The sequence below is a fragment of the Patagioenas fasciata genome, chromosome 5 (assembly GCF_037038585.1).
Source record: "Patagioenas fasciata isolate bPatFas1 chromosome 5, bPatFas1.hap1, whole genome shotgun sequence".
In the NCBI taxonomy this organism is placed as follows: domain Eukaryota; kingdom Metazoa; phylum Chordata; class Aves; order Columbiformes; family Columbidae; genus Patagioenas; species Patagioenas fasciata.
Window position 1 is genome coordinate 52,373,523 of NC_092524.1, and position 24,332 is coordinate 52,397,854.

Consider the following 24,332-nt stretch of genomic DNA (forward strand, 5'->3'; position numbering starts at 1 on the left):
ACTGGAACAGGCTGCCCAGGGAGGTTGTGGAGTCTCCTTCCCTGGAGACATTCAAAGCCCGCCTGGACACATTCCTGTGCGACCTCACCTAGGCGTTCCTGCTCCAGCAGGGGGATTGGACTAGATGATCTTTTGAGGTCCCTTCCAGTCCCAAACATACTGTGATACTGTGAATTGTTCCTTCCTCCTTATGGGTAGGACTCCTTACACTCTTCCCCTGCTCCATCTTGGGGTCCCTCCCATGTGAGACAGTCCTCCATGAACTTCTCCAACATGGGTCCTTCCTATAGGCTGCAATTCTTCATGAACTGCTCCAGTGCGAGTCCCTTCCATGGGGTGAAGCCCTTGAGGAACAGACTGCTCCAGTGTGGGTGCCCCATGGGGTCACAAGTCTTGCCAGCAAACCTGCTCCAGCCTGGGCTCCTCTATCCATGAGGCCACAGGTCCTGCCAGGAGCCTGCTCCCAGATGAGCTTCCTACGAGGTCACAGCCTGCTTCAGGCACCCACCTGCTCTGGCACAGGGTCCTCTCCTGGCTGCAGGTGGATCTGTGCTCTACTACAGACCTCCCTGGGCTGCAGAGGGACAGCCGGCCTCATCATGGGCTGTACCACGGGCTGCAGGGGAATCTCTGCTCCAGCGCCTGGAGCACCTCCTGCCCTCCTTCTTCACTGACCTTAGTGTCTGCAGAGTTGTTTCTCTCACACATTCTCAATAATTTATCTGTCTGCTATTCCACAACAGCTTTTTCTCCCTTCTTAAATATGCTATGCCAGAGGCGTTACCACTGTTGCTGGTTGGCTCAGCCTTGACCAGAGATGGGCCCATCTTGGAGCCAGCTGACACTGGCACTATGAGACATGGGGGAAGCTTCTATCAGCTTCTCACAGATGCCACCCCTGTAGCTCACCTACTAGAAAAAACTTGCCACACAAACCCAATACACCTGTATACTCTCCATGGGACAACCAAACCGCAGTTGTCTGTAGCTGCTACTTCAGTTCAAATCACTTATTTCTGTATTAGAATACATGCACATCCCCGCTAGCATGATCAATTTTATGAATCTTGGATAAACTGCTAGTTTAGGTGAGATAGAAGCAATAAAACTAGAACGATCTGTTAAAATGCCAATGACATGATTTTAGCTATCATGTTATGTTTACCCATCAGAAGTTTTTGTATCACAAACTCAATTATTTCTCCAAGCATCCTTAGAGACTTTTTTTTCTTCCTTTTACTTGGGCTGATGGTTACAATTAGCATTCTACAATATACACAAAGTAAGAGTAGTTGTATTCCCGCTTTTTTCATCTCTAAATATCTCAGTCTTATCATTTTTTCTGCAAGAACTAATGAACTAAAGGAACTAATGCAATCTACAAGGCTGAGAACAGCGCTGTTCACACCAATCTGTACCTTCCTCAGCCGTGGCTTTAAAGAACATTTTATCCAAATAAGGATTAAAGGCCTGTATTCTTCTTGTTTAGGCATATATTACAGTTTGAAATGGCTCTTGACAGTAGCACAGCAGATCATAGGACACAGTTAAAAACAGCGGGGTTATTGGAATTTACTGTTCTCAGTATTACAGATCAAACTTTGTTTTCAGTCATCAATGTACCAGCCTACGAGGGGCTTTTGCCGGAAGGGACTCGACCGAAGAGCTGGGCAGCAGCCCCTGCCCGGAGCCGCGCCGCGGGTCGGTGCCACCGGCCGCAGGCCCGCGCGGAGCCGCCCCAGCTGCCGCCCCCGCGGGCTCCCGGCGCGGCGTGCAGGCCCCGCCTCGGCCTGGCGGGGCCTCTCCTGCCGTTTCCGCGGCAGCAGCTCGGCCGCCCGCGCTCCGCCCCGGGGCCCGCTCGGCCGGCAGCGGGTCGGGAGGCACCGGGGGCCCAGCCGGAGCCGCTGTGACGGACCCGCCGGCGAGATGGGGCTGGAACTGGAACCGCTGTTCCAGGCCTGGAGCTACTTCAGGCGGAGGAAATTCCGGCAGTGCTCGGATCTCTGCTCGCAGCTGCTGGAGAGGCCCCCCGGAGAGCAGGTAGCGGGGGCCGGGGCTGGAGGCGGTGGTGTCGGTCGGCAGCGGTTCGCGTCCCCGCTTCTCAGCGGCCCGGCCAGGCAGGCGCCACTGGCCTGCCTCTCTACCTGTTGCAGCAGCCGGAGAGGCTCAGTGTGACCCCCGTTAGCGCCTGGGTAGGGCTGGGCCGCGCCGTGCTCTGTGGGTGTGATGATGAGGAGGAGGAGGGCCAGACAGCGCCTTCCCACCGAACTCCCTAAAGCTCTCCTGCGTGTGGGGGTGGTGAGTGCGGGGCTGGCGGCCGCTCCTCGGGCGCTCTGGCGGTTCCCCCGGCCGTGCAGGGAGCGGGGAGCTGTGCAGCAGGAACGGGGAGCTGTGCAGCAGGGACGTGGCGCTGCTGGGGCTGAAACCGTGACTGAAGTTAGGTTCACGACTCCCCAAAACAAGAATTTTAACTCGGGATTTTGCGCAGTTAAAGGAAGAAAAACCAAGGCTAAAAATCAGGTCTGCGTAAGGTTGTTGTTGCTGATTTTATAGGGATGTTCAGGTGTCACAGTTGCTGTATGGACGAAACCCCATAAGGTTAAGAGATGCCCGTTTTAGCTCAGCTTACCTATGAGTATTACCATGGGACACAAGGTGTTTCCATTCCTCTCTCTTTGCTCTGTCTCCAGGTCTCTGGAAATGTTTGGCACATGTTGTTCAATACCTACATATTTTCTCATGCTTCTGTAAGAAGGAAGGATTTGAGAATATTTTTTTTTTTTGGACTAACATTTGTATGCATGTAAACATTTGTACTGCCATATTTGGAAAACAGTAATTGAATGGACTTAATCTTCATCACAAATACTTTACAGGAAATTAATAAGTCTCTCAAAGCATGCTGTAGCTACATACTTTAAGAATCTTGAAGGCATTTCTTTTCATCACAGAAGAAAAGTGTTTAAAGAAAGTTGCAGTCACACAATTGTGTAAGCATAAAACACAGTAATTGTTTAAACTGGTTTAGCATAAATATTTAAAAGGTGCTTTTGTTTATGTTATATATGGTAAGACACCGACAAGGAGCATCAGCAGAAACATTTTTAGCGGAGAAGACTTTCCAAGAAAACTGTTCCTGAACACTGAATGGGATTGAGTATAAGTTCTGTTCAAATCCTGTATCATTTATGTGTATTTATATTATTGGGTTGTGATACGTGTAATTTTGTGTATGGAAGTACAGCACTTGATTCACAATAGAAAGTCTTGAGACAGTATGGATAATAACACTAAATAAGAGTCGTAAAGATCATAGTGCTTCTCTTGCTATTAATTTATACATTTTTTTAATTAGTAAACTGTTTTCCAATCTGTGATCTCAACATGGAAATAGAAGACAACTGCATTTCTAATTTCTGCTGAAGCTCAAGTGTAAAATTGTTTTGTTACACCTGGCTAATCTAAGCTTTTGCTGGGCTGTTTTCCGTAGCACTGGGGACCTTGTTGAAGACATCTGCAACTAACAGAAGCTGGTAACGGTACAGAAGGTGTACAAGGCTGGGGAAAGTATTTAGGAGAAAAATAACAAAACCAATGAGAGAATGTAGATCCTGTTTGGTTTTCCTTTTTTTCTTCCAAATATTGATCACACATGCTGCAAACATTTAAGTATATAAATTGTTTTCTTAGAAAAATGTGTAGCTTTATCTTAGAGAACCAGGACCTTACATGCCAGCGATATAGGAGTTTTTCCAAATACTTTATAAAGTTGGGACAAACAATCACTTAAATCTTTGAGATGATCACACCAGCCTATAAGCTTCATCTTCTATAAGAATGAAAGAGCAAAAACATTTAAGATAATTATGCTTTGAGAAACAGTGAAGGATTGCCATATGGATGGTGTCTATACTACATCAAATCACAGGCTCTTAGAAGAGGCCCTATACAAGTCTCTACATTTGAAGATCAAGCTTTTTCAGTGTTTTGAAAAGACTTCCAGGTCATGCTTGCCTACAAGGGACTGGACATTATGACTTCAGTATGTTCATTTCAGAATTATGTTCCTGTTCACAGTTTTATGTGAAAACGTTACTCTTCACCAACAACATATTTCAAACCTACCTGAAAATTCAGATGAAAGAGAAATGTCTTTGCTTTCTGTAGAGGCAAGCTTGAAATACGGTTAATTTGGCTCTTGCCCATCAAATCTTCTTGAGGAATCCTTATTAAGAGCTCTTTTTAAGCAGGAATAAATGACTTCTAAAAATATTTTTAAATATATCTATTTTGGCATGGAAAATATCAGTCTTCCTCTATAACATTTTAAAAGTACATGAACAATGTTTCAGTCTTTCTGTGGAAAGAGATCACATAGAGCAATGTTCCAGTAAAGTACATCACAAGTTTGCAGCCACCAGCAAGTGGATTTTACTCTATAGAAGTACTTCATGTAAGTGGAGTAAAAGTTTAGAGATTAAAAAAAAAAAAGTAAATAGAGAGGTGGTTATTAAGTGGCAATTCAGCATGTTTCTTCAGAAGGATCATGGAGTATACTGTGCTTCATGGTGTATAATGTGATGACCACACAGCTTTTTTTTTCCATTGTTCCTCTCTGTTAGTCCAGACAAAGAACACAGCTCCTTACAAGAGAAGATGTACCATTTTTTATACCACCTGTTTGTTTAGGTTGGAGAAACCAAAATATTGAAGGAAGGTTAAATAACTTTCTAGAGTACAACTTGACCCAAACTCAAACCAACTCAACATTCAAAATCTCTTCAAGTAAAACATTTTCAAGTTACCTTGTTAAAACATAGCTTTAACATCCATGGCAGACTTAACATGGAATGATTTTTCTCTTCTTCAGTCAACCGTGCTCATGATCTTTTAGATTTTACACTTTGTAACCAACACAAAATCTTAATATTTAGTGGTTATATGTCCAAATAAGCCTGTATTATTCTGCTTCTCATTTGTAAAGTCTTGCAAGTCTTTTCCCTACCTATGTTATTGCATTTTCAGCTCATTTCTTTCTAACATTTGCTGCTTTCAGGTACCAATCTGTCACATTTGCCCTGCTAGGCTGCAGGCAGAGTAAACAAGATAGTAACATGCCTCAAGAATGTGTTTTATATGCAGTTGAAATCTTGCAAACTATTTTGAACCTACTACAACAGAATGAAAAAGCAAATCATGTTTATGTATTGCAGCACATAGACTTTACATTTAATAGAACCATTATTTTTATAAGACCTTTGAAAGATACTGAACTCCAAGGCTGAACACTGAGATAATTAGAACACAAATAAATGACTTATATTACTTAATTCTCCTGGCTTGCCTCGTCTATTTTAATAGTCTAATACTATTTTACATTATTCTATACATATTCTAATGGTAGCATATCAGGTTGCTGTAGTTGTGAATTCTAGAAAAGTGATCTACGACTACTTTTTTTTTTTTGAAAATTAAGAATCCAAGACCATTCTCCAGCAGATTGCCTGTTGATTTGTGAAGTCTGTGTTACTTTTGAAGGTGGTGTCTTAATTAAATCAGTGGTTCCTAAGTATTTTGATTGAACTTTGTCTTCTTAAGCCACCTACCAGAAAATGGTGCTTACATCTGTGTGAATTACATTAGTAGTATTTTAGTATAATCTGAAGAATACCTAAATTAACTATGTATCAATTTTGGTACCTAGTCCAATATGTGTGGTTTATTATACTTAAAAAACACATCGCAATTCTAAAACATTGAATGGTCAAACCCATAGTGGGGTGTGCTTCTGCAAATGAGGCTGAAGATATGTCACGTTGAGCACCAGGAAAGCAAACAGACAAATGACAACACTTGTGGAAGGTTTGGATTAAGCGAGCTGCTGTGCCACACAAGGGAATACTCAACTGCTCTAATCACCGTGCCATCTGTTCTCACCCTCTTGTCCCACATTCTGTGGAGCGTGTGCCTCCCAGCCCCTGCAGCCAGGGAAGGACGGGTCTTGTGAGACCAGTAGCCTTGGTGGCGGTTGGGGGATTCACCGTTTTGCGCAGCGTGCATCAGGAGATTATGTAAAAGTGAGCCACAGGTGCCCTTCAAAGAGGTGCTCAGGAATGGTTGAGTTAAATTTTGACTGTTACAGGTCAGAGCTTTTTCATGCTCAGGCAGCTACCCTTCTCCCTGCTAAGACATGTAATGTAACAATAAGAAGGTAAAGGGAGAAACTAACAGTGCATAATCTGAGCGTGTTTTCATGCCTGAAGGATACAACCTTGCTTGTCTGAAAGCCTGTCTGTTTTTCCCAGCTGTCAGGGGGTCTGCTAAACGAAAGCACCGCTGCTGCTCTATCACATCCACAACATTGTCACAAAACTATGGGTAGCTGAAATCAGCTTTTTACAGTAGCCTCAGCAGTAGGCATTTTTGCCAGTCACACTAATAAATGTAGTAAGAAATTTTCTTGACCAGTACGTCTTGATATATCTCTTAATTTACCACTCCCTGTACATATAGCTTAGTATTCTGAATATGTTTTCATCACAAGTATAATGATGTGTAAGTTCTCCTTTAAGAACGTGGTAAAAGATGATTTGAAGGTCTAAAAAATAAGTTTACTGATGATCCAATCAATAGTTACATGAAGCTACCTTAATTGGTGTAGAACTCTCTTTGAACCCTGTCACCAGATGCAGTGAGCCCTAGGAGGTTTTTAAAGGTATGGTGTTGACCTTTTAGCCAACTGGAAATGAATCAGGAATTTTCTTACATAACACTATCAAATGCTATGCCATTATAAACTGGAATTCTTAACACATGAATGAAATCAAAACATTTTTAAATAAATTATGTTTTCCTGAAGAGTTCTTAATGAATAAAATAGGCTGAGCATTTTGATAGCAGAACAATTAGGTGCTAAAGAGTTAGGTTTTATGGAAGACTGGAATATTTTTTTCTTTAAAATGCCCTGTGCATTTCTTCATTTAGGAATTAGGAATATAAATTTTATTGATGCCATTTACTTCTATGCTGACAATCTTATCTCAGGATAGATAAAAGCTATATTTTCCATGACTAGCATTTGAGCACAGGAACACACAAAGCAATGATGTTCAGTTTAATTATTTCCTATTGTAAGCAAACAGGCGTTGTCTCCTATGTTTATAGTAATAGCATGACCTAGAGGAAATACAGTCCAGGGCTGTCTCTGTTGATCATCCTGATTAGTTACCTAATCTGATTACTCTTCTTTGTGTTCCATATGTCAGATCCAAGGCAATAACCAGCACCGATGTATGAGGCCTGCAGTACTTTAACAATAAAAAAAATTGCCTAATGTAATTAGTAGACGTGCAGTGGCTGTCCTGCCTTTAACTTGATTAGTGGTCTGCTATGAGGATTTGGTTTTGTTCATTTGTCCTTTCTTCTCCCACAGTGAACTCTCAGCTACTATTACTTGCATACTGGTTTTTGTAAGGTTATAATAAAGCTATCACAGATACGTTTAAGTACATGGAACTTGATTTGGGAAAGCATCTTCAACTGAAATCAGTTATTGGTTCAAGAGACTGTAATTATTAAATTTATGCATAAAATTTAGTGATACATACAGTGAAGTCATTGTTCTGGGGTAGTGGTTTTTTTTGTACTTCTGTTCTTAAACATTTGAAGAGCATTTTCAGAATATACAAATTTTAATATTCTGCATGTATTAAATCATACTCGACTGAAATCGCTTGTAGAATGACGCTTTATTAGAATAGAAGATACGTAATCTTATTTCATTCCCTCTCTAGGCTATAAGCATCAGAAGACTTAATTTTTCTAAATATTTTTGGTCTTCAAAGAAACTGACTTTACACATTAAGATGCCCTCAGTGGATTTAGACATCTGGATTAAATCCTTCATTGCTTTTACAATCTTATTAATTTCAAAGGAGCTTTATATGTGTAAATGAAGAAGAAATTTGACCTTTTGTTTTGAGATACAAGCTTACAGGGCAGCGCTATTTGTTAATCCTCTCAAAGAAATCTTTATTCGGAATCTGGTTCCAGGGGATTACTTGCATGAGTAGCAACTGTAGCAACTGCTGGATCCACCCATGTTAAAATATATTATATTTAAATGTTATTTTTTGTTGGTTCAGACTAGTGTTTAATGGGAGGGTTCTATTACCTGTTTGAAGGCTGTTTGAAACCTTAAGTTACTTCTTGTCAAAACCTGAAACAATATATTAGGATGTATTAACAATGCATACTATCACCATCATGAGAGAGCAATGTTTTTAGTAAGTATTATTGGTTAACTACTTTTTTCCAAAATGATGAGGGATGTAATCTCTGAATTTTTTAGTAATATGAGTGGTCCTACATAAGCAATTAAAAAAAAAAAAATTAAACTAATGAACAGTGCCTAAAGTAAAATACACATCTGTAACATCAAGGCATTTTTGAGTTAGCGTTGATGTAATATCCCTAACCTTGTCTTCATTAGTTATTGTAGCACATATGGTATGGAAGATCACCTACTGTGCTTAAACCATTTTCTAGTGTACTGTATGTGCTATAACACTTGGACACAATGGAGTGAATAAAATGCAAGCTGAAATATCTCAATGTCCTTTTCTTTATTACTTAAAGAGCTAGAACAGTTAATTTTTTAGAAGGTGAGTACTATAAATAAAACAACATTAAAGAAGTTGGAGTTCATTTAATCATAGATGTAAAATATAAAGGCATTTTCAGAGACTTAGTCGAGCCCAGGTACATCACAGATAACCAAGATCAATCCCTCAATTAACATTTAGTTCTGTAGAATACCCAGTTTATAAACTTTTAAACATTTTAACACTGGGGAATGAGAAATATGGTCCTTAAAAGGCCACAGAAATTCCAGTGCACTACAGAAGGAAGATGCGAGAGCATCACCAGTCTTCAGGTTGCTGCTCTTGTGGAATTTGCAGAGTAGAAGTATTCAGATTGAATGAAGCAGATCGTGTCTCTTCCTACAGAGGGAATGAGCGAGCTTGACCTTGTCCTTCTCTTGCTGCCACTCGAGCAAGTTGTGTGCCCAGGCTGTGCAGGAGGCTGGCAGCGCACTGGGGAAAACACTGTGATCTAATAGCCTTCAAATATGTGCAAGGGGATTGTCAAGAAGATGGAGCTTGGCCTCTCATGTTGGTGCAGGGAGTGATAGCAAATGTACATTGAAATGAAGGAGGCTTTGGCTTGAGATGAGGAAGAACATTTCTCCAAAAAAGCAGCCAGGCAGTGGAACAGGTTCTGCGGTCTCCATCCTTGGAAGTTTTCAAGGCTCAATTAGACAAAGCTCTGAGCAACCTCAGCTGACTTCCTAGCTGACCTTGCTCTGAGCAGGGCTTTGGACTAGAGACTTTCCAAAGTCCCTTTGTTATGTGAATTACTCTAAGGTTCTATAATAAATCTAATATAGCTGGCTTAACTGTAACAGATTTACACAGGGCCAAAGGTGTCTCTGCTGCCTCTAGGAGCAGAAATTATCTGACTCTACAAAAGACTAATAGTGATGTAGAGAAAGTTACATCCATCTCTCACCTTCCTTGTCTTTCCCCCTAAAGATAAGTAATGCTTTAGAGAGGAAAAATTCATTCCCAGCCCCTCAAAATTAGCAGCAGAAGCCCTGAAGGATAGTTTAAATGTTATATAAACATGGTAGTTACACAATAAATTATGATAAATCTACATTTGCTCTTGTTAGTATTTATTCACTTCTACCTCAAGTTTCCAAGCAGTTGCAAGTTCCTGCTTTTTGGCTTGTAATAAACTTCATCTGGCAGGTATTTTGTTTATTGGATGGTGCAATAAGCCACTAGTTTGACATTTATACTACTTGCAGCATTACTGTCCGGAATACAATAAATACATCATTTCCACCATAAAAGTACAAAAAAACAAGTGCAAATTTTTTTTTACATGATCCAGCAGAAGCAAGAAAGGAAACAGCATCTGCAAAATGTACTTACTGCAAATCTGCTTTCATTGTGTAAAACACTGATTAGCTCCATAACGTTTGTAAGTTGAGATAATTAATATTATTGAAATTTGGATATATGTATCAGAGAGAAAATGTTTGTACAAAATGGGGTGATCACAGAGTATAACTACATCTTTTGTTGTTCTTTTTATTGTTTGGCATTTCCATTCCTCAATTTCTATTTCCTCTCTTTTCAGGAGCCTGATTCTGAATACACTGTGTTCCAGGTAAAGTTCTTTTCATAAATATGATAATTAAATACAATCATTAGGAACAATCTATGATACACTGAATAATACTTGTTTCGTTGTTAAATCCTTAATAGCATAGATTTGTTTTTCATCATTGCTAAGGCAGTACATTTGATAAGGGGCATTTTAAATAGACAGCTTTTATATTTGATAGAAGTCTTCTCTCATATATTTCCTGTAGATTTATTCAGCAGTTCTGTAGCTTAGTGCCTCCTAAAAGCTAAATTGAGTCTATCTTGAACTGAATGACCTTCATCTGCTGATAAGATTAGGAGGAAGCCGATGTGTGTTTCACAGACCAGTGCTGCTGCTCTCAGGGCTCACGGAACATGGTGCAATAGTGGGGCTGTCACCCATCGCTCCACCGTCTGCCTTGCGTACAGTCTGGTGGTCTTGAAGCTGCGTCATGATGCTTTGCAGAAGTGATTGAAGACTGAGAGTAATTGATTAGTTTTCCCTCTGTCTACATTTGCACAGATTACTGCAATGGGAAGAATAGTCATGTGCAGGTGGTGGCATCTTTTGGCTTTTGGCAAGTTGTTTGCACACAAAATAATCTCAGTGAAATACTGCCAGATATCTTCTTGACTTTCAAGATTATGCTTCACAAGGTAGTTGTTGCATTCTGGGATTTTCATGGTGTATGGAATAAAATTTACGATAATGGAGAGGATTATAGGAGAATAAAACCACTTAGAAATGTGCGTTACCAGATTCAGAAAATACATTTAGATGTAGATTTTAAGTTGTTGGTTTGGTTTGTGTTTTTGTTGTTTTTGGTTGTTTTTGGTTTGTTTTTGTTTGGCTTTTTTGTTTGTTTTTGGTTTTGTTTTTTTTTTGTAATTTGTTTTTTTGACTTCTCAGGAACAGGAGAAAGATATTAGATTCAGTGACAGACCAGTTCTCAGGAACTAAGTGAAAAACACTGTCACTTTTCTTTCTGCAGTTTAGACTTCTTAAGAAATACTTTATCACATTTCTCTACTTAGGGTACTTAAGATATTGCTTCCCTCTTTAATTGCTATCAGTTATTGTAAAGTTCTGTGCTAGTTATGAGTTAAGCAAGCTAAATCTGTTAGTATGTTGTGAATATGTGGGCTTTCTGAAATGAGCTGTCCCTTTCTTGTTCCTACTGTCTAAGTGCTCATTTCATAAAAACCTCAGTCTTCTTAATAAACACCAGACATGTTACATGTCACAAAACAAAATTATTCATCCCACAAAGAGATAGCAGATAATATCAATGGAATCTGAGGCAACAGTGTGAGTGTACAACCTTGCGCTAAGTAGAGGGGTAAATAATATTGTGATGTGATTACTCAGAAATGTGTGCATTTATTTTTATGGCTTTTTGTGACTATAAGTGAGCCTTCCTCTCACTGTTGGCAGTGTGATTCTTTCGGATTTGTGCTGCTCTTATTAATTTTAGCTGAAGTTTTCCAGCTGGAGCGGAAAATTTGTGCATTGTACTGTGGTAAATTACTAAAACTGTGTACTTTATTATGAACAGAATTGTTCATTTGTTTTCTGGATAACTAAAAACTGCAACACACGAAGTAGGCTTCATGGGAGGATAAAGTAGCTATAGGAAATACCAGGACTACTGGTACAAATTCTCTATAAAAATTCAGCAAGAGTTGAAGTTACTGAGCTGTTAAGAAAATCTTTGAACCTTGCATGAGTTTTACGTCTTATGTGGTAATAAAAGACACCTTTACTTTGTGAACAAAACAATAAAATCAAAATTTGTTGAGGAGGGACTGTTTTAACAGAGAAGTGTACATCTATCATGTTTTCTTTTAGAAAGTTAGACAGTAGTCATATGCCATAGTTCTAGTAAAGTCCCATGTGACTTTTTATGACTATGTAGCACATTGAAAAGGGTGTCAGAAATTTAATTTAATTGCTTTGGAAAAGATCTTTTTCCTGTATCTTCCTTTGTATTTGTGTGTCAGTATACATTCTAATTCCTTTTCCAGTGCCTTGATTTTTCAGATATTCAGCATAACTGTGTGCATGCATAGAAATTATATTTTGTTTCATATGGATCTTGTAACTAGTAGTTAAGAATTGTGAATTGTCTTCTTGTCTCCTGAGGTAAAGGTCATCTTTCTGTAGTCTAAGTAATGAATTTGACATTTTTCTTTCTCTTGCTGTTTTGATCAGAAGTCCTGTAACAAATATTGGTGCAGGCAATTCTTTAATCTACAGACTGATGTTTAATTAAAGAATAATATGTGATATTTGAATTTTTTTGTTGTCTGTGAAGCCTCAGGCTAAGACCTTAAGACTAGAAGAGCAGCCTAAGGAACCTTCTTTTATGACAGATGCTTGTTGAATAATGACAAAGGGACACATTGCTTTTAAAAACACATTATCTCATATTTGTTACTGGAAAAATCACAATGATATACCTATGTCTATGTTAAGAGCTGGCCCTGGTTTTAGCAATTAGTGCAGAGAAGTTGCTACTTCCAGTTGCCAGGAAAGATCATTACTATGGGCAGCTTTTCTTATCTCTGCTAGGAAATTAGCCTGTGCTTGGCTATACTGAGAGCTCTAATTTCATTATATTCCTGATATAGACACGGTTATGTTGACTTCAAACATAAATGTCTTTGAAAAAAACAGAGTACAGTGAAGGTGTTAAAAATTCAATTCCCTGTATAGTGCCAGCTCTACGAGTGCATCACAGGGACATTGTAATCAAAGTGGTTGGATCTGCACTTATTTTGTTGGTGCTTCTGTATTGCTGCCACTGGGTTTTATTTTCCCCATTGATTTGTTGTCTCTAGAGTCTACACAAAGCTTGTCACACAATCCTGGATTATGCTGGCCTTTCCACAGTGCTCACGTAATCCTCCAGAACATTTAATATAGTAATTTGCCAATTCAGTTAACTAACAAGTACTCCAATAATCTCACTCTCTGAGATGCTTAAGCTATACGTTTACACATTGTTTGAGCAGCTGATGGTTTCAACAAAGGAGTTGGAGATTATCTTTCTAAAGACTGTTGATTGTGGGTAGTAATCTACTGTATTTTTTAATGACTAGATTAAAGATTTTGTTCTTTCTCTATAGGTGCCTGGGAAGGGCATTCCTTCCTCTCACAGATCACAGAATGTTAGGGATTGGAAGGGACCTCAAAAGATCATCCAGTCCAATCCCCCTGCTGGAGCAGGAACACCTAGATGAGGTTACACAGGAATGTGTCCAGGCGGGTTTTGAACTTCTCCGGAGTAGGAGACTCCACAACCTCCCTGGGCAGCCTGTTCCAGTGTTCTGATACCCTCACTGAGAAGAAGTTTCTTCTCAAATTTAAGTGGAACTTCTTGTGTTCCAGCTTGATCCCATTACCCTTTGTCCTACCAGTGGCTGTCACTGAGAAGAGCCTGGCTCTATCCTCGTGACACTCACCCTTTATATATTTATAAACATTAATGAGGTCACCCCTCAGTCTCCTCCAGGCTAAAGAGACCCAGCTCCCTCAGCCTTTCCTCATAAGGGAGATGCTTCACTCCCTTAATCATCTTCGTTGCCTTGCACTGGACTTTCTCCAGCAGTTCCCTGTCCTTCTTGAACTAAGGGGCCCAGAACTGGACACAATATTCCAGGTGCAGTCTCAGCAGGGCAGAGTAGAGGGGAAGGAGAATCTCTCTGGACCTACTGACCACCCAACTTGTAATACACCCCAGGATGCCATTGGCCTTCCTGGCCACAAGGGCACAGTGCTGGCTCATGCCCATCCTGCTGTCCACCAGGACCCCCAGGTCCCTTTCCCCTACACTGCTCTCTAATAGGTCATTCCCCAACTTATACTGGGTTGTTCCTACCCAGATGCAAGACTCTACACTTGCCCTTGTTATATTTCATTAAATTTTTCCCTGCCCAACTTTCCAGCCTGTCCAGGTCTCTCTGGATGGCAGCACAGCCTTCTGGTGTGTCAGCCACTCCTCCCAGCTTGGTGTCATCAGCAAACTTGCTGATAGTACATTCTATTCCCTCATCCAAGTCATTGATGAATATATTGAATAATACCAGCCCCAGCACCGACCCTTGAGGCACTCCACTAGACACAGGCCTCCAACTGAACTCTGCCCCATTGACCACGACTCTCTGGCTTCTTCCCTTCAGCCAGTTCGCAGTCCACCTCACTACCCGATCATCCAGACTGCGCTCCCTCAGTTTAGATGTAAGGATGCTGTGGGAGACTGTCAAATGCTTTACTGAAGTCAAGGTAGACCACATCCACCGCTCTGCCATCATCTATCCACCCTGTTATGTCCTCATAAAAGGTGATGAGATTGGTCAAACATGGCTTCTGCTTGGTGAAGCCATGCCCCTAATGACCCTCTTATCTTTGATATGCTTTGAGATGGCACCAAGAATAAGTTGTTCCATCACTTTCCCAGGGATGGAGATGAGGCTGACACGTCTGTAGGAACCCGGGTCCTCCTTCTTGCCGTTTTTGAAGACTGGAGTGACATTTGCTTTCCTCCAATCCTCGGGCACCCAGCCCGTTTCCCAAGACTTGGCAAAGATGATGGAGAGCAGTCCAGCAATGACCTCAGCCAGCTCCCTCAGCACCCACAGATGCATCGCATCCGGACCCATGGATTTATGGATGTCCAGATTGCCTAATTGCTCCCTAACCCAGTCCTTATCCACCGAGGCAAACTCCTTCATTGTCCCAACTTCTCTGGGGCCTCAGCGATACGGGGCTCCTCAGGACAGCCTCTGACAGAGTAGACAGAGAAAAAGAAGGCATTCAGTAGCTCTGCCTTCTCTGTATCTTCTGTCACCAGGGCACCCACCTCGTTCGTCAGTGGACTTACATTGCCTCTGGTTTTATCTGCCACGTATTTGAAAAAGCTCTTTCTGTTGTCCTTGATCCTTCTCGCCAGGTTTAATCCTAAGGAGGCCTTAGCTTTCCTAGTTGCCTCCCTACATCCTTATATTCTTCCCAAGTGGCCAGCCTCTCCTTTCATGATCTATAAACTCTCCTCTTCCACTTGAGCTTACCCAGCAGTTCCCTCTTTAACCATGCAGGCCTTCTGGCTCCCTTCCTTGACTTCCTACGTGTCGGGATGCTCTGATCTTGAGCCTGGTAGAAGCAGTCCCTGAACACTAACCAACTATCTTGGGCCCCTTTACCTTCAAGCAGCCTTGCCCATGGGATTTCCCCTAGCAATTGTTTGAAAAGGCCAAAGTTTGCCCTGCTGAAGTCCAGGGTTGCAATTCTGCTTGCTATTCTGTTCCTGCCACATGAGATCCTGAACTCCACCATTTCATGGTCACTGCAACCCAGGCAGCCCTCAACCTTTACTGCTTCAATCAGATCCTCCTTGTTAGTGAGGATGAGATCCAGCAGTGCACCTCTCCTAGTCGGCTTCTCCACCATTTGCATCAGAAAGTTATCATCAAGGCACTGGAGGAACCTCCTGGACTGTGGCTGGCTGGCTGAGTAGTCCTTCCAGCAAACATCAGGGAAGTTAAAATCACCCACAACAACCAGGGCCTGTGACTGTGAGGCTGCTCTCAGCTGTCTGTAGTAGGCCTCATCAACTTCCTCACCCTGATCTGGTGGCTTGTAATAGACACCCACAACAGTATCACCCCTGCCAGCCTGCCACTTAATTCTCACCCATAGACTCCCAACTCGCTCCTCATCCGTGGATGGACAATACTCGATACATTGTAGTTGCTCTCTCACATAAAGAGCAACTCTGCCACCACACCTGGCCGGCCTGTCTTTCCTGGGAGGGAGGTAGCCATCCATGACCACATTCCAGTCATGTGAGCTGTCCCACCATGTCTCTGTAATTGCCACCAGGTCATAATCTCCTGCCCGAACACAGGTTTCTAACTCCTGCTTATTCCCCATGCTGCGTGCATTGGTGTACAGGCATTTCAGAGAGTGGGTTGAGCCCACCGATTTCACCCTAGGGGTACAGGAGGCCTCCCAGCCTTCATCAACTCTAGAGTGCTGCCCCACTGGTGCAAGACCAGCTACAACCCCATCCCACTTCGAGTCTAGTTAAAAGCTCTCCAAATGAGCCCTGCTAATTCCTGTCCCTTTTGCCCCTGAGAGATAAACCTTTCCCATGTATCACTGTCTGGACTGGAGTCTTATAAAACCAGCCGTTATCAAAGAAACCAAAGCCCTGCCTGTAGCAGCAGTCTTGTAGACAGTTGTTTATGGACTGAATTTTTCTATTCCATCCCACGTCATCACCCAAAACTGGAAGGAGGGAAGAGAAAATCACTTGAGCCCCAGACTCTTTTACCATCCGTCCCAAGGCCTTGAAATCTTTCTTCATTCCCCTCAGACTGCGGGATGCAGCTTCCTCCCCATCTGTCTGGAAGATCAGCAGTGGGTAGTAGTCTGTTGAGTGCACCAGGTTGGGCAGCGTCCTGGTAATGTCCCTGATCTGGGTTCCAGGTAGACTGCAAACTTCCCTATGATGATGGTCAACTCTGCATATTGGGCCCTCTGTCCCTCTCAGAAGGGAATTGCCTACCACAGTTACCCTTCTTTCTTTCTTTCTTTCTTTCTTATCTGAGGCAGTCTTGAGGCATGGAGTCAACTGCCTCTTTCTATGTGACCTTGTAGGCGAGTCTTGCACCACCTCCTCACCTACCTCTTCTTCAAGATCCAGGGCCTCAAACCTATTACGGAGGGGTACCTGGGGAAGCAAAGCAGGTAGGGAGGGGGGTTGCCTGTGGTGCCTAACTGGAACTTGCTTCCAAACCTTGTCATCTTTGCAGTCCCCTGCCTCTGCCTGACAGCGACAGGGCAGGGGCTGTATCAGGTCTTCCCCCTCTGCCTGACAGGGCAGGGGGTCGATCACCTTTTGGGGGTATCCCCCTGGAGCCTCTCTGAGTGGCACGCCAGGGAGTTACTCCACCAATCGATCTCCTTTTCACTCTCTCTGATGGACCTCAGCATCTCGACCTCCTCCTTAAGTTTTGTGACCATGCTGAGCAGATCTTGCACCTGCTTACACCTCACACAGGTGGGATGCTGGCCATCCTGCCCCGGCAGCAGCAGGCTCTGGTGCTCCCTGCAGCCAGAAACATGAACAGCCACAGTTCGGCACAGGCAGTCGGTCTGGGTTGCTACAGTCTTCTTGAGACAAGCTCTCTTTCTGGACGAGACCATGGTTGGCAATGGTCTGGGACAGTGGCAATAGGTGAGAGGGTCTAACCAGCAAAAAGTGACAACTTCTGTGCCCTAGTGCACAAGTTACCACACCTGCTGCTGCAGCACAGTGTGGGTGCTACTCACAACCTGGTTGCCCCTTCTGGTGCTTGTCCATCGCTGCCCTCCTGGAGGCTTTTGCAAGACGATGGGTGGGGGTGTGATCACCCTCACCGCGGTAACGCCCACTTCACGTTAGCTGCTCTCACAAGGGCTGCCGGGAGCTTCCAGGTCTCTCGAGAATGAAAGTGCCCGATACAGAGAAAAAAAAAAAAGCTAAAAAAAGGCTTCTTTGTACCTCGAAGATTTTGCTTAATCAGGACCCGCCGAGCTGGCTCCTATCAGCTGATCTCAGGAACTGAGATCAGGAGCACGTCCAACCCAGTTTAAGCAAGGAGTCTGACAGTGGTGGGTTTTGGGTGGTGCTGATAGTTGGGGATTTCTTCAAAAGCAGAAGATCTCACACAGTTGCCTGTGACTTAAGTTAGTCATAACTTTTCATGAGACATGAAATTTTGTCTTCCAAACTCAATGACTATAGCTGTTCCACTCCAAAGGAGCTGCCCAAAGACTTGATCCCCTTTCAACCTCCATCAGGTAACTGATGGTTGGAGCGGCAGGGAAGCTCCAGCACACTGCTGTCATGAGCCTGCTGGGTCTAGGACAATATGTGGGTTCCCAGCCTGCTTTCTCGAGCAACTTGGGGTCACGCCTCAAATTGCACTTGTGACCTGCATGTCAGACAACTCTGATTTTAAGAGCAATATTAGGTATGTTCAGATATATGCAGTTGTATGAGTCAATACCTTATGCAAACGTATTAAAACTGTGAAGGGAATAATAATAATAAGAAGAGACAAAATTGCTGATTGGGTTATTTAATTTGTGTCTTGAAGATATTTGTCTTTTTACTTTATTCAGGCTGCCTGGAGCCTGAAAACACGAGCTTTGACAGAAATGGTGTATGTGGATGAAATTGATATGGATCAAGAAGGAATCGCAGAGATGATGCTGGATGAAAATGCCATTGCTCAAGTTGCACGTAAGCATAAATTATTACATACTGAGGTGAGGCTTTTAGCTATTGCTACAAGATGAGTTTTAGATTGTTTTCTGGTTGTGAGGCAGTGCTGAGGGACACCATGCAGAGTGCTTGGGCCTGCCAGATGGGGGTTCAGACAAACAACGTTTTGTCAGCTTTTCCTCTGCATCTCTGTACTCACTAGTTCTTTTCCATCAGTGCATATATTTATTTTACTCCTTTCTGGCTTATTTAGGCCCTGTGGGAAGCTAGAGAAAAATATATGCCCATAATGTACTGTGAATCCCATCCATATGCCTATACTGTAGGCAACAGTCTGGCCAAATCTAAAATCACCTTTTCGTACTGTTTCCTGGAAACGTTTTCTGAACTGATTTTGTCTCTTCCATTTCTCTCTACTTTTTCCACTCATCCTTCCCAGGGCAGTTCTTTGGCCCTGTCATTGTTTCTTGTATGCAGCTCTCTTAAGATTCATCAGTTCCCTTCTAAGGGGGAAGGAATTAGTAGTCTTCCACTACTTTTTTGTCTTATTTCTATTTTGATTTGTTTCTGTAATACAGTCCACACAGGAATTTTTATGTATCAGATGTGCCAATTACACTTATCTGTCTTAAAAGAGCATAATCATATAATTTAGCTTTTATTTGTTTTTATGCCCCCTGTGGTAGTGACCATCTGCCAAGAAAAACAATTTGATGAATATTATTGAGAAATAACACAGTTTGGAAAAATATATTCATAATGTATTTAAACTGAAAAAAGGTGACTCTCTGGATAGCATGTCACAGATTGCCAAAGAAAATAATTATGATAGTGTAGCCTGCACTCCTGAATTGATATAAGACTTTGCTGTTTGTGCTTCAGATCTGCTAGATGTACCTGAGCTAGTATATAGTTTTTCATAAAGTACAAGAACTTTTCAGAGACAAAGAGCCCCCTCTTTAGTAAATTATTAACTTTACTAGCTTTTATCAGTGTATGGCCCATCGTTAGTGGAAATTATCAACTGTAGCTCCAGCTGTTACTTCTTTGTGTACTTTTTGTGCCTGATATTGAGTCTCTATTTCCAAAATAAAGAGTTAAAATCACCCAGTGGTCTTGTCTTTGATAAACCAAATAATCTTCTCAGTTTGAACTATATCTTTTAAGTTTTGAATTGAGTCTTGAAACTCTCTTCTCGACCCTTTCCAATTTATCCACATGCTTTTTCAGTTGTAGTCATCAAAACAGACCACAGTCCACTGACACATAGAAAATACTTTTTTCTTCTACAGCTTGATTTTACTTTCTTTGCATATCTGAAGTTACACTTTTTATCTAAAAGGTAAGCACAGATACAACTAGGGAGGGTGCAGAGGACAAAACCTGTCTCTTTTCAGTGGTACACAATGACAGGACCAGAGGCATTGTGCACAAACTGAAGCGCAGGAGGTTCCCTCTGAACATCAGGAAACACTTTTTTGCTGTGATGGTGACCGGGCACTGACATGGGTTGTCCAGGGAGGTGGTGGAATCTCCCTCCTTAGAGTTATGCAGAAACCATCTAGACAGGGTCCTAGGCAGCTAGCTTTAGGTGACCCTGCTTGAGCAGGGGATTGGACCAAATGAACAGCAGACATCCCTTCCAACATCAATTGTTCTGTGATTCTGTGATCACTTCCACTTTTACACGTAATTTAATAAAAATGCGTACTTGGTGACTGTGGGCTTTTCTTTTGTTGTTAAAATTTGTTAGCTGTAGTTGGTCGTGACTCAGGGTCTTCTGCTGTGGCAAGTCTTCCAGAATATCCTCCCTTGCTATAATTATAGCTTATAAACTTGAAGATGTGTAGTCATACCTCACATATTACCACTGGTATTGTCTGTATTTTGCTTACCAAACAGTTCAAATCCTTTTGCATCAGTTACATGTCCATTTCAATTTTGCATCTTCCCTTGTCTTAGTTTCCAGATTAAACTATCTTAATAATGATTTTGCTCTCAGTCTTGCACTATTAGATAATGACGAAATTATATGTGGTCCCCTGCAACAAACTACTTTTCTGTGGTTCTTTTTCACACATATATAATGAAATCTGTCTTCCACCAGTTTAAATTTTTAAAATTTTTATTATTTTGCTGTGTTAATTTTCCAGCAGTCTTGTTTATTAATAAAAATATCATTTTACAGAAAATTCCCAGTGTGTTACCTTTGGACTCTTAACATCATCAATCTTATTTGCTAAGGTTGTAATCTTGTTTAAAAGTGTTACCTTGACAACTTATTTTTCAGAAAGACATACTCATTGGCGTTATGGATAATCAGAGCTGTTTCATTAACCAAGCAGTTAAAGGAGTCATCTGCAGTAATCACTAACTGCTGAAATCACACTCTTAAATTCTGTTGCTGCTTGTGGCCATGTGCACTGCTGGGACTTCTTGATGCCTATTTATAGTTAATTCAGGTGGGATTCCCAAAGTAAGGGCTGAGTTGCCTAGGGTGAGATCAAGGGAACTAAATCCTGTAAGCATTCTCCCAGTACCCCGAAAGCACAGAACAACCATAGTTATTAAAAAACATCTTGAAAGGGGATTTTAATGCCCTACCCTTTTTATGTTATTGTGATAGTTAAGAAAAATACCGAGAACGTGGATGACTAGCTCATTGTCTGCTATTCTGAAAAGCCAGAAGCCACTTTCTCCATTTCTCAGAACAACGTCCTAGCTATCATGTTAGAAACTCTGCTGAGTAAACTGTCCATAATTTCTGTTGTGGAGCAGAAAGTTCAAGACTCACAGGACTATAAAGAGCAAGTAAGCAACAGAGATCCTAAACGCAGCCAGCCAGAAGAGAGAGGATCCTGAGTTTTGGTCCTTATTTCAACATCACTGAAAGGTTTAGTTAGTTTTACCAAGGAGATAATGATTAATACTTTTAAAAAATTATTTTACTCTAAATACAGCTGCAGCTGGGTGGCTACTATAATCTTCAAGTCAAAGCTCCTTGGTGTCAGCATGGATTGAAAAAGCTAGAAGGTATTTAGGTTGAGTTAAAACTTATTGATTTGGACAAGTGTGCTCAACTTGCTTAAACAATTTTGGAGGTAATTTTACAGCTTCAGGGTGGAAGAGAGAGAAGACTGAGAAAGGGCAAACTTAGGATTTACCTTGGGGAAAAAAAGGAGGAAGGGAGCTAAGCCCCACGCAGACGCTCCACAGTACCCCCACAGGTGGGTTTGGGGAGAGAATGAGAGGGTAACAGTGAGAAAACCATGTTCATTGTGGCAGGTTTCTTGCAGTAGTCTGACAATTTATCAGTAGTACAGTACAGTATTTGATTTTTGTCTTCTTTGTCTCGTGCTAAGTCTCCTCAGTATGAACAAAGAAATTTCCAGTTTATTGTAAGACACAACCATTTTTTAAAGTCCCCTGGACAAGGGTGAAGTATCTCCCTGTGAACTGAGAAATGCTCTTATTTTATAGGACCAGGAACATCTTTGAAACTCCCTGGAACTAGCCAAGGTGGAGGCCCCAGCCCAGCTGTTAGGTATGTCGTTGTTTATTGCTTAAAAATGTGACTAGTTACAAATAAGTAAATCTTCAATTTAACTTCTGAAAATCAAATGCTTCACATATAAGTATTTAATTTCTTTATTGATAAATGCCACTCAACATAAAGATAATGTGCTTAACATCTCCAGGCCAGTAACTCAATCAGGAAGACCTATTACAGGATTTGTGAGACCTGGCACGCAAGGTGGACGGCCAAGTACTATGGAACAGGCTATAAAAACACCTCGAACAGCTCTCACAGCTCGTCCAATTACTAGTGCTTCTGGGAGATACGGCAGGCTAGGGACGGTAAGTTATTTGACTCTGTTCTCAGAACAATGGTTTTCTTGGTCATAGTATCTGGTACAGTGACATTGTAGTTGACCTAAAAGCTGCATCTAAACTCAAGTTTAAGGGAGGTGAGCATTTGAAATTTTATGTTTAAATTGTTTTCAAAGTAGAGTTTGAAAAAGTTACTTCTTATTAGTTTGGTAGTCTGTTTATATTAAAAATGCACAAAGATTCACAGCTTCACAAAATCCACGTAAACTGCAAATTCACAAGTTCTGTAAGACTCATTTTTGTTCACTGAAGGCCATGAAAATATTAGGACATGATTTCACTAGAAGTATGTTGAAATTTTCTCCAAGTTTCTTAGTTTACTACAAAACAAGTACTAATCTTTCAATGTCTGTCACTTCAGAAGATAAGGAAAATAAACTATACTAGATTTATCCTGTTCTTTTGGCAAAATTAATAAACTGCAACCAACATGAATATGTTATCACATTAATGGCAAAATGTGATATCCTCTTACTATCACAGGGAGGAACTGATCTTTCTATATCTTTCTTGAAGAGTTTTTTGTTAGGTTTCCCAAATAACTTCAGTCCATCTAACTGTTCATTCAAGCTACACACTTAGGCACATTATGGAAATAGTGGAGAGAGGGAAGAAAAAGGTAATTCCGGAAGGTAGTTAATACAGCCTCTTTCAGGGTCTGCATGGCAGCAGGAGAAATTCCTGGCTTTCAGAATAGATGAAGTGCAGGAAAAAGAGTTTGTACATGTCATGGGGGAGTAATTTAGGGTTTTGCTTACTGCAGAACAATGTTTAGATTTCTTAAAGAGAAGTGTGACTTTAAAAAGTTCAGTGACGGGTTCACTGTATTATTTACTGCGTGGAGAAATATGCCAAGCTGAATGCCGCTGAGCTTCCCTCCAGGTGCCCGTACCCATTCATGAAGCAAACTTTCAGGCACCTTCTCTCCCTGATAACCATTCACTCTGGAGTCTGTGTCTTGGAGCTCCGGAGAAGAACTTTCAGGCAAGACCTGTATCTGTCACGGTGCAAAATGTCAGGATTCTTCTCTCCCTGATAACCGTTTGCTCTGGAGTCTGTATTTTAGAATTCGAGAGGCAAACTTTCAGGTGAAGCCTGATAACTGTATGCAGAGCAGACTTTCAGGAGACAAAATTCTTAGGGAAAACAAAAAAATAGAGGAGAATAGCAGGAGGGCTGGCTCAAGCTGGATACCTGTGCGGAGGTCCACCCAAGCATAGAAGACTACAAACTTTTATATCTTTACAGACCATTCATACCATGATTCAGTCCAATATTTTACCTTGGGATCTTCTTGCTTCTCATTGGGTCTTTTTCGCTGATTCCATGTGGACCTTTGTTTTGTTCAGGTTTAGGCATTGTTTATGGTCCATAGACTTGCAGATGCTGTTTTGTCTGAATAAATCTTTTCTTCTCAGCAAAGTGCAAAATAGGCCTTAGAAGTGTTCAGTGTAGTTTGTAGTTGCTTTTGGTAAATATGAACAGAACTTTACAGCTTAAAATTTTAGCAGATCCAGCTTACCAAGAAACATGAAGCAAAGAATATATTGAAAATCATACAACTTTATATCTCTGAATAATTCTTAAGCTAAATGATTAATATTAGACTTAAATTGGGCTCATCTGCTGACCTGTGAGTAGTAAAACCATTGCCATACAGCTCACTTACTTAGCAGGAAGAGTTCAAAGTGGGCTCATCCAGGCTGTCATATTTATAGAATAAAGTGGTTGACTCGTAGTCAAATTGCGTACAGTAGGAAAAGCATGCACGAGGCTCCCTGTGCCCACAAGTTACCAGTGTTCAATGTGCCATTCTGCTTCCCTGTGGGTCTCCTGGAAGGAGTTCTTGGCCTGGCTACGGCTCAGGCCCTTCCCTCCTCTGGAACCTGGACCAAACTGCTGCTGGTTTGGCTGGGGAGGGGCAGTCGAGTGCATCCGCCACAGTACTGCACGG

At 41.6% G+C, this 24,332-nt stretch overlaps 1 protein-coding gene across 3 annotated transcripts in view; it reads left to right on the top strand.

Annotated features, from left to right (window-relative positions):
* Window positions 1–1,810: 1,810 nt before the first annotated feature.
* TTC8 (tetratricopeptide repeat domain 8) overlaps window positions 1,811–24,332 on the top strand; it is a 48,774-nt gene continuing 26,252 nt past the window's right edge. Inside the window, exons 1-5 of one of the 3 annotated variants that reach the window (XM_071809544.1) lie at window positions 1,811–2,040; window positions 10,207–10,236; window positions 18,385–18,505; window positions 21,968–22,031; window positions 22,186–22,345. In XM_071809544.1, coding sequence (XP_071665645.1) covers window positions 1,927–2,040; window positions 10,207–10,236; window positions 18,385–18,505; window positions 21,968–22,031; window positions 22,186–22,345 — 489 coding nt within the window. In that variant the 5' untranslated portion in view covers window positions 1,811–1,926. Of the gene's footprint in view, window positions 2,041–10,206; window positions 10,237–10,800; window positions 10,872–18,384; window positions 18,506–21,967; window positions 22,032–22,185; window positions 22,346–24,332 lie in introns of those variants that run through there. The other 2 variants (XM_065839890.2, XM_071809543.1) reach the window with 2 other exon arrangements.